At 50.4% G+C, this 10,926-nt stretch overlaps 1 protein-coding gene across 1 annotated transcript in view; it reads right to left on the minus strand.

Moving 5' to 3' along the window:
* Window positions 1-1,946: 1,946 nt before the first annotated feature.
* Window positions 1,947-10,926, minus strand: part of LOC102243324 (carbonic anhydrase 13) — a 25,003-nt gene continuing 16,023 nt past the window's right edge. Inside the window, exon 7 of the mRNA XM_005880374.2 lies at window positions 1,947-2,571. Coding sequence (XP_005880436.1) covers window positions 2,452-2,571 — 120 coding nt within the window. The 3' untranslated portion in view covers window positions 1,947-2,451. The remainder of the gene's footprint in view (window positions 2,572-10,926) is intronic.

Below are 10,926 nucleotides of genomic sequence, written 5' to 3' on the forward strand. Positions count from 1 at the left end.
CACCAGAAAGAGGGCCAGGAAGGAGTTTTCCAAAATGAGTCCTCGGAACGAAGGGCGGCCACTTGCAGAAGCAAATGGCAGGCGGCCATTCTACAGGCAGAGCCCAGGGACACTCGGCCCGGAGCTCGAGTGGCTGCAGTGAGGGGTTGGGACTGGGATCCAAGGACTCCCCGAAACGGGGAGAAACTGGTATCGTTCCCGGCACCTCGACAGGAACGGGTGCAACGGCCTGGCCTTGGCGCTGATGTTGGGACGTCAGGTGGCAGGACAGCCATGAGTCACCGCCAGGAAGGCGTGAAGGGAGCGGCCCGGAGTCTCTGAAACAGTCCCGCGCCCAGGCCTGAGGCGACCCACTGGAGTCACGTGTCCCCGCCAGCTGCTGCGGGCAGGAGGGGAGGGACGTGCTCCCGGGCCAGCTCGGAGGCCTCCAGCTGGCCAAAGCGCAGCCACGTGCGGTGAGGACAGGCAGCAATGATGGTGGCAGACCAGAGCTCTGGGTGAAGGGACCCGCCCAGGGCACTCTGGGAATCACTGGATAAATGAGAGGCTCACGAGCCACATGCGGCTCTTTGGCCCCTTGAGTGTGGCTCTTCCACAAAATACCGACTTCTGCGCACGGGCCACGAAGTTTCAATCGCACTGTATGTGCGCGCCCGCACATGGTATTTTGTGGAAGAGCCACACTCAAGGGGCCAAAGAGCCGCATGTGGCTCGAGAGCCGCAGTCTGCCGACCACTGCACTAGGCTATTCCCCTGTCTGAGCGCACACGCGCTCGCGCTCCGACTGAGGGTACAGCGGTCCCTGCACGGCCGCCGCCTTATGGCAGCTGTGGCAGCGAATGCATCCAGCAGAGGGCAGTGAACAACATGGGCCAGAGGCATGGACGCCTGGACAGATGGGCAGGTCTCAGAGGGGCAGGGTGAGGAGGCGGAAAGAGATCAACCAGAGAACTGTGTGCATGTAGGCACAGCCCATGGACACAGAAAATAGTGTGGTGAGGAATTGGGGGCGGGGGTGGCGGGGAGGGAACAGGGGTGCAGGATAGAAAGAGTGACATTGGGGAACACCTATAACAGGATCAATAATAAAAAAGACAAGTGGAAATTGGTTTCCTGGTCGCATGCAGTGCTGAGGGCCGAGCAGGCAGCATCGTGTTGGGGCTATTCCTGCCAACCGACACGCAGGCCCCCTCCAACAAGACATCTCAGAATAACTCCTACAACGAAACCCACGCCCAGCGGGAGGGAGGGGTGCTAACAAAGCATCAGAATCAAGGGAACTCAGTTTCAGTTCTCTCAAATGTCAGCGTGAGGTCCATCCCTTCTGTAATGCAGGGTCAGTCCTTGTACCAGGAGGAGCCCCAGCCCCATCCTCCTTCACCAAAACACATAAAATGCACCAGAGCAATAGGGTGAAGTACATATCAATTCTGCAAGGCCACCTTGCAGAATCACTTACACACTGAGGGACATGGCCAGGGACGATGGGCTTTGCCCGGAAATGGGCGTGTTGGTGGATGGCTCGCACCTTTATCTGAAGCTCAGGAACTTGCCCCTCAGCGGACAGAACGGGCAGCAGGACTGCCCTGCTCTTCGGGGAAACCCAGGGCTGAAGGGGCCCGGCCTCCCCACACCCTCAGCATCCTGCCTGCTTGGGCCACTAGGCTCTAGGCTTCAAAGGGCCTAGACGCAGGAGCTGGCCAGCACTGCATCTGCTGAATGTTACCCAGTTTATCAGTAACACCCCGTGGGTGGACATACAGCACTAGCACTGAAGTTTAAATAGCGTTTATATCCCAATGAGTTTCTCACCCAAACTGGCGGTTCTGAGCCGTGGAGTAGAGGCTGCGAGTAGCCACATCCCTCCCCCACCCCCACCAACTCCCCTATTGCTCGTTTTTTCAAAGGCATCATGAATCGGCGACACAATCAAAACCAAAATTCACTTTAACATTGGAAATATGACCAACTTTTTAATGAAGTGGAATGTATCAACACATTGAGCAGAATCCCTGGTTTCCCCACAGAAAGAGGTACCCTGTGCCAGGAGCTGTAGTCTGCAGGCAGAAAGAGGTACCCCATTCTGTCACTCTGGAAACGAACTCAAGATTTTTACCAAACATCGCGGAGAAGGTGACTGGCTCGGTCTCTACGACAGACAATGTTTAGCACGAGCTGAGGTTCGCGATGCTGCCCAGTTCCCTGCAGGTGGCGGTGGACGCATCTCGTGGTTCTGCACACGTGGCAGTTTCCTGCTCCGAGGCCGGGAGCACGAATCCCAGGCCGGGAGTGAGGTCCGTGGTCACAGGGATCAGATATTCTGCTGCGGCTGACAGCACAGGGCACCCCCGGCCGGAACTCAGGGAAACCGCCATCGGGAGGGATTCTGTGTCCTGTTTGGTCTTGTTTTCTCTCCGCAGACATGTGTGGGCTGGTCCCCGGCCACGGCTGTCAGAGGAAGGAGGCCCTCACCTGGCGGCCCTTCAGGGGCTGTGGGGGCCGGTGGTTGCTCAGCAGGAAGGCGGCCGCGTGGCCCTCAGGGGTGCACAGGAGCCTGCGGAAGGCGGCCAGCTGTGGGGGAAGGAGGCAGCGTCAGCGAGGTGACCAGTGTGAGCACGGCCCAGCACAGAGCTGAGAAACAGGTACCCTGCGCCAGGAGCTGCATCTGCAGGCAGGTCTCCTCGGGCCTGGCTCAGCCTGCAGGGCCGCCCCTGGCTGACAGCTCAGCATCTGGAGGTGCCTCTGGCTTCTGAGCACAGGCCACGATCCCTCCTACCTGACGGGATGGGGGGCAGGGGCTGAGGGGGGCACGGGCCTTCCTAGCGGGGACCCAGCTCTGCCCCACCCGGGACCTCATCTTCCGTGTCCTCAGCACCAAGTGAAGCCTTGGATGGGTCACCTCAGGAGCCACGGACCACGGGGGGCTCCCCAGCGTTGCAGGCCCGGTGCTCACGGCAGCCACACTCATCCTGTAAGGACTGTCTTCCTGTAACTACAAAGAGCTGCTTGTTTTCACCATTCTTGTGCCTTGTAAACAACTATCTATGGAGAAAGCCTAAGGCCTTCCACCTCTGGTCATGTTTACAAACACATTTCTCACCAAAAGGGCTTAATTTTGCTCATTACAAGAAAGACGTATCTTACAAACTTCACGAAGTAGAAAGTATCAAGAAGAAAACAGAGATTGCTAGTCACCACGTCACAAGACACTTGACATTATAACACTTCTGTTTTTTCTAAGAATAGTTTTTTATGTATATTTAGAGAGAGGGGAAGGGAGAGGGAGAGAGAGAAACATCGATTTGATAGTGAAAGCATTGATCAGCTGCCTCCCGCACGCCCCCTACCGGGGATATAGCCCGCAGCCCAGGCATGTGCCCTGACCGGGAATCGAACCTGAGACTCCTTGGTGCTCAACCAACCGAGCCACCTGCCAGGATGAACATGCTTCTATGTGTCAGCGCACACACACCTGAGATGTTTTATTATAAAGATGAGCGTAACTAAATGCTCTTCTGAAACCTATTTATTTCCATATACAGGGTGGGGCAAAAGTAGGTTTACAGTTGTGATCTGAGAAACTGAGTTTATTCTTGTATTGTTATCTATTAGTGAGTGTGCCATCTTCAGGTGAGCGACGGTGCCCCTCCTCTGGCCCACCCTGCAGACATCTTAGACATCTCTGAATGTCGATCAATATAAATGGCTGTCACCATTGTTAATTGCGGAGAAGTTTTCTATTATAAGCATGTTTTACGAATTATTTAACACTTCCTGGTGGTTAGTATTATTTGTTGAGATTTAGCATAGGTCCACAGCAGTAAATGAGGTAGGGTAAGTTCCTGGAATAACTACTATCTCAGAAATGTTCACCAAACATGTGTTGCCAGTTAACACGAGTAAGTGTTCAGTGTTTGTGCGGCTGCTTTGAGCAGTGCGAGCCGCATCCTCTGAGCTTAGCCAGTTATTTAGCCGCCGACCGAGCACATTCAGGCCAGGACACCGCGGTCAGGCTCCGCCACCCTCGCAGCGCACGGCCAGGCGGGGGCGGAGGGGTCAGCACCAGGCAGCTGTCTGTAGCCACTGTGTGGAGGTCAGCTCAGGCGCCACATGCAAGCACAGGGGATATTTGGGAGCGCCCTGTAGAAGGCACAGCGTGGGAGAGTCAGACGCGTTTTTACAACTTGCTGCCACTCGTGTCTCATTAGACCAGACCATCAGATACAGGAAAATCTCAGAAAAGTCAAGCAGCAGGGCCGATCAAACCCGCCCCCAGGGCCCAGGGAGACGCCGCCTGTGCAGGCCTGGTCACCCCGTGTGTCTGCAGCGGCCACTCCAGGTGGGAGGCTGGTGGGAGCCGAGTCCCCAGTCGCCAGCAGGGCCCTGCCTCACCTCCTCACCCAGCACACCCGCCCGCCTCCAGGGAGAAGGGAAGAGTCTGAAAGTCTTGCTTTACTCATCCCTCCCACCCTGCTCTGTTCCCCCACCACACACAAGTCCACATGGCTCCCTACCTCTGCGGCAGCTTAGCCTACCGGGTCTAGGGCAGGAACTTACTCTAGAACATTCTCTGAGCCACCTGCCTTGGGACTCCCTGAACCTGTCCTGATGTCCCATCCATGTGTCTCTCCCAGTCCTGGCTCTGGATCTGCCTCCCATCCCTGCCCAGATGGTGGGCCCGCCTTCCAGGCCTGCTCAGATTTGCCTCTCTGGGCTCTGGTGCCCTCAGCCACTGCCCGGCCCCCACCAGGCCCCTCCCTGCTGCCCTGGCTTCCTCCAGGCAGAATACCCGTCGCTAAGGCTGGCCCTGCGTCCACCTGGCTCCGGGCGGCGTCTCCCAGGGCACTGGGGCTCAGGTGGGTGTGACATGATGCTGTTTGCTTTGGCTCTGGTCCTGCACTTTCCGTCCCCTGTGTAGGGAGCAGAACTGCTCTTCCCTGGTGTTTTGTAACAACTTTGTGTCACTCGGGGCTCAAATGTCTGGCTGCTTCGCTGCCCACCAACATCGGTCACGGAATGTGCTGGGCCAGGCCCTGGGCTACGTGCTTCTCATTACATGATCTCATCTACCTGGTAATCCCCCACACGACCCTCTCAGTAACATGCTCTCATCCCCATTAAAGATGAGGCCTTAGGGGAAGCGAGGAAGGTTCAGATGAGCTGTCTGCAAGTCAGAGCGAAGCCACCCAGCGCCCTCTGCATCTCCACTTTCCTCCTCTTTTTATTTACTTTTTATTACGGAGACTTTCACACACACGCAAACGTAGAATAATCAACTGCCAGGAGCCCGGCCCCAGGTTCACTGCCCCCCCCCCCCCCCCCCCCCCTCTCACCGCCGGTCCCTCCCTACTGGATTACTTTGATGTAGATTCCAAATATCGTATCATTTTAGGTGTAGACATCTCAAAGTATATCCCTACAGCAAGTGGCATTTCTAACCCACCAAGGCCCCCAGACAAGCTTGTTAGCTTGGCTTGCGAGCACCTCAACCTCCTGGTTTCTTCTAACTTAGGAACTTCCCCGCACAGGCCCCTCGCCACGTCAGTGATGGCTGGTCCCAGAGCACCTGGGTGAAGAGGCTTCCAGTGATTCTTAAAAAGTCAAGTCTTGCCTTGGCTGGTTTCACTCAGTGGATAGAGTGTTGGCCTGTGAACTGAAGGGTCCGGGTTCAATTTCTGGTCAAGGACATGCACCTTAATTGCAGGCTTAATCCCGGGCCTGAGTCGGGGCACATATCAGAGGCAGCCAATCAATGAGTCCCTCTCACATGGATGTTTCTCTCTGCCTCTCCCCTTCCCTTCCACTCTCTCTAAAGTGTGGACCAGGGCCACTTAGAACACCTCTTTGTGTCTCTGCATCATGCCTGAAAGAATGAGCAATTATTAGACAATTCTAGAATTGACTTGTACTGTTTGGTACAGTTTAAAAATTTATTTTCAAAGCTAATTCTACAGTTTTATTTTTTTTAATATATATTTTATTGATTTTTTACAGAGAGGAAGGGAGAGAGATAGAAAGTTAGAAACATCGATGAGAGAGAAATATCGATCAGCCGCCTCCTGCACACCTCCTACTGGGGATGTGCCTGCAACCAAGGTACATGCCCTTGACCGGAATTGAACCTGGGACCCTTCAGTCCGCAGGCCGATGCTCTATCCACTGAGCCAAACCGGTTACAGCTAATTCTACAGTTTTATATATTCAGTCAAAATTAATGTTCAAATGAATAAATTCTTTCCTCACTTAACAAATAGTCTAAAAATGCAGAAGAAAACCATTCTTAGACATTAATGATTGCTAATACAATATATAACATTTTACTATTTAAAAAGACATTAGAGCCCTAGCCAGTTTTGCTCAGTGGTTAGAGCATCATCCCTTGGATTAAAGGGTCCTGGGTTCAACTCTGGTCAAGGGCACATACCTCGGTTGCAGGCTCAATCCCCACCCTGGTTGGGGCGTGTGTGGGAGGCAACCAATCGATGTGTCTCTCTCACATCGATGTTTCTTACCCTCTGTCTCTCCTCCTCCCTTCCACCTGATTAAAAATCAATGGAAAAAATATCTTCCGGTGAGGATTAACAACAAAAAACCCGAAACAACAAAAAAGAGGGAAACGTACAAAAAAAGATTAGAGTTTTACTTCCAGATATGCTGGACTAAGACCCTGCAGACAACCTCCGTGTAGAAAAAAATCTAACACCAGACATAATGCAAAACAACTAGTTGCAGGCACTGGAGACGGAACACAGCAGCGGGGTGGGGGGGGGGCGACACTCACACTCGCAGGAGGAGAGGTGGGTGCTCTAGAGTGCGTTCCGTCTCTCCAGTTTGCCACCGGAGCTGGGTGGAGTCTGCCATGGGGACACCCTGTCTTGCAAGAAATGAGCTGGAGAGCAGATCCACCAACTCTATGCCTACAAACCACGCATGGCCAAACTGAGGCCAGAGCTGCAGCACCAGAAAAGAAGTGCAATTCAAGCCCAGCCAGGAAACCACCTGCTAACACCAGAGAAACAATGCTTATCAGAGAAAAATAACAGAGTCCAGAATCACCGCAACTTAATGTTCACAACATCTAGAAAATGATTTTTTTAAAAATCACTCAAGAATCAAGAAAATGGAACACATTCTTAAAGAAAGAAAAATCAACAGTCAGGCCCAAGATGAATCAAAGTCGGAACTTACAAGGATGTTCAATTGGCCACGTGAAATGAAACCAAGCATCCTTTTTAATGCATAAGAAATCTCAGTACTCTTAAAGGGAAGTCTCAGTAGATAAATAGAATAATAAAAGAGAGCCGAGTAGAAATTTTAGAACTGAAAATATAAATTCTAAAGCACAAAGTTCAATGGATAGACTTAAAGTCACACTGACCTGACAGGAAAGAGTAAATTAACTTTAATATAGATAAATAGAAATTACCCACAGTGAAGAACAGAGATAAATTTTTTAAAATAAAGTTTCACTGATGATATTAAAAGATCAAATCTATGTGTAATTAGAATATCAGAAGGAAAAGAAAAAGAGAATGGGCACAGGATACATAAAATGTAACTCATAAGTAATCAAAGACTTAAATGTAAGAGCTAAAACTATTAAAGAAGAAAATATTTTGTGGCATATAGTTAGGCAAAGATTTCTAAAGCAGATTTCTTTTGCACAAACTATAAAAGATAAATTTATAAGTGGACTTCATTAACATTAAGAACTTTTCCTCTTCAAAAGACATGTTAAAAAAAATAAAAAGCAAGCCATAGATTGTGAGAAAACTTTTGCAAAAACATGTATTGGAAAAGGGCATTTGTCCAGATTGTACTGGATAAGAGCTCTCGCAGCTCAATAATGAGAAGACATACAACCCAATTTTAACACAGGCAAATGATTTGAACAGATATTTCACAAAAGATATACACAGAGCCCTAACTGGTTTGGCTCAGCGGATAGAGCGTCAGCCTGCGGACTCAAGGGTCCCAGGTTTGATTCCGGTCAAGGGCATGTACCTTGGTTGCGGGAACATCCCCAGTGGGGAGTGTGCAGGAGGCAGCTGATTGATGTTTCTCTTCCATTGATGTTTCTAACTCTCTATCCCTCTCCCTTCCTCTCTGTAAAAAATCAATAAAATATATTTAAAAAATAATAATAATAATTAAAAAAAAAGATATACACAGAGACAGCAAGCATGTGAAAAAACGCTCAACATCACTAGTCATCAGAGCAATGCATAGTAAACTTACACAGACCCACTAGCATGGCTAAAGTTAAAGGCTGACAACACCAAGTGCTAACAAGGATGTGGAGCAACTAGAAATCTCATTGCTACTGAGAATAAAAGAAGGAACAGTCCTTAATTAGTTTATTTATTTATTTTCACTTTTAAATATATTTTTATTGTTGATAGTATTACAAATATCTCCCATTCCTCCCCCCCTTCAAGACCACACCCATCCCCCCAGGTCTTCACTACCCTAACTGTCTGTGTCCATGGGCTATGTATATCTATACTAATAAAAAGGTAGTATGCTAATTAGACCGGGAGACATTCTGGATATCCTTCCGGACAAAGCCATGGTGGCGGGGCTGAGGCAGAGGCTGTTAGGGGTAATCAGGCCAGGAGGGGAGGGCATTTGGGGGTGATCAGGCTGGCAGGCAAGTGAGTGGTTAGGAGCCAGTGGTCCTGGATTGTGAGAGGGATGTCTGACTGCCGGTTTAGGCCAGATCCCACAGGGATCCCAGATTGGAGAGGGTGCAGGCCAGGCTGAAGGACAACCACCCCCCCCATGCACGAAATTCATGCACTGGGCCACTAGTCTATCCTATCTAATAATAGACAAACATGGTAATTAACCGTAGCTTCGATACCCTTCCCATTGGCTAATCAGGGCGATATGCAAATTAACTGCCAACCAAGATGGTGGCCGGCAGCCAGGTCGCTGAAGCGAACAGGAGGCTTGCTTGCTCCAGTGATGGAGGAAGCCAAGGTTCCCCGCCTGCCGCTGCCGGCCTCTGAGCTGCAGTCTAAGCAACTATGTCGCAATTATAGAAGCTAAACAAGCTCTAGATACCTGCTTTCAGCCAGCTTCGGCCTCAGAGCTTAGAGCGGCAGTGATGGCAACAATGTTTCAATTATAGAACCTAAACAAACCCAGATACCTGCTTTCAGCCAGCTTTGGCCTCAGAGCTTAGAGCGGCAGTGATGGCAACAATGTTTCAATTATAGAACCTAAACAAACCCAGATACCTGCTTTCAGCCAGCTTTGGCCTCAGAGCTTAGAGCGGCAGTGATGGCAACAATGTTTCAATTATAGAACCTAAACAAACCCAGATACCTGCTTTCAGCCAGCTTTGGCCTCAGAGCTTAGAGCGGCAGTGATGGCAACAATGTTTCAATTATAGAACCTAAACAAACCCAGATACCTGCTTTCAGCCAGCTTTGGCCTCAGAGCTTAGAGCGGCAGTGATGGCAACAATGTTTCAATTATAGAACCTAAACAAACCCAGATACCTGCTTTCAGCCAGCTTTGGCCTCAGAGCTTAGAGCGGCAGTGATGGCAACAATGTTTCAATTATAGAACCTAAACAAACCCAGATACCTGCTTTCAGCCAGCTTTGGCCTCAGAGCTTAGAGCGGCAGTGATGGCAACAATGTTTCAATTATAGAACCTAAACAAACCCAGATACCTGCTTTCAGCCAGCTTTGGCCTCAGAGCTTAGAGCGGCAGTGATGGCAACAATGTTTCAATTATAGAACCTAAACAAACCCAGATACCTGCTTTCAGCCAGCTTTGGCCTCAGAGCTTAGAGCGGCAGTGATGGCAACAATGTTTCAATTATAGAACCTAAACAAACCCAGATACCTGCTTTCAGCCAGCTTTGGCCTCAGAGCTTAGAGCGGCAGTGATGGCAACAATGTTTCAATTATAGAACCTAAACAAACCCAGATACCTGCTTTCAGCCAGCTTTGGCCTCAGAGCTTAGAGCGGCAGTGATGGCAACAATGTTTCAATTATAGAACCTAAACAAACCCAGATACCTGCTTTCAGCCAGCCTTAGGCCCAATCCCCCGGGGAGCGGGCCTAAGCCAGCAGGTGGTCATCCCCCGAGGGGTCCCAGACTGCGAGAGGGCACAGGCCGGGCTGAAGGACCCCCTTTCCCCCCCCCCTTGAGTGCACAAATTTTTGTGCACTGGGCCTCTAGTATATATATAAAAGCCCAGAGACCCTTATGGCGGAACGACCAGAATGACCAGTTGCTATGATGCGCACTGACCACCAGGGGCAGATGTTCAACACAGGAGCTGCCCCCTGGTGGTCAGTGCGCTCCCACAGTGGGAGCGCCCTCAGGGCTCACGACAGCTGGTGAGTGCAGTGGCGGTGGCACGAGCCTCTCCTGCCTCAGCAGCAGTGCTAAGGAGCAGTGAGCCAAGTGGTAGGGAATGAGCAGGCAGGCCGTTAAGAGTGAGGGGTCCCGGATTGTGAAATGGCGCAGGCTGGGCTGAGGGACCCCACCCACTCCACACACACACACCCACCGCATGAATTTTGTGCATCAGGCCTCTAGTAAGTATATAAGTTCTTTGGTTTGTCTCTTCTCATCTCCCCCAACCCCACATCGAGGTATGTCAGTCTGAGGAACCGCCCTTTAGACGACAACATGGCAGTACCTTATAAAATTAAACATGAGTTTACCACTTGGCCTAGTAATGCCAGTCCTAGTCATTGCCACAAGACATGAAAATGTGTCCACAGGAAAGTGTGTATGTCAATTATTTCTAACACCCAAATATGGACAGCCACATTCATAACATCTCCAAACTAAAGCAATCCAAATGTCTATCAATTGGTAAATAGATTTTTAAAAAAAATAGTGGTATATACAAAGGACTTGTATGCATGCATATTAGCATAACCAATGGACACAGACAC

Source organism: Myotis brandtii, unplaced genomic scaffold (genome assembly GCF_000412655.1).
Source record: "Myotis brandtii unplaced genomic scaffold, ASM41265v1 scaffold634, whole genome shotgun sequence".
Lineage (NCBI taxonomy): Eukaryota > Metazoa > Chordata > Mammalia > Chiroptera > Vespertilionidae > Myotis > Myotis brandtii.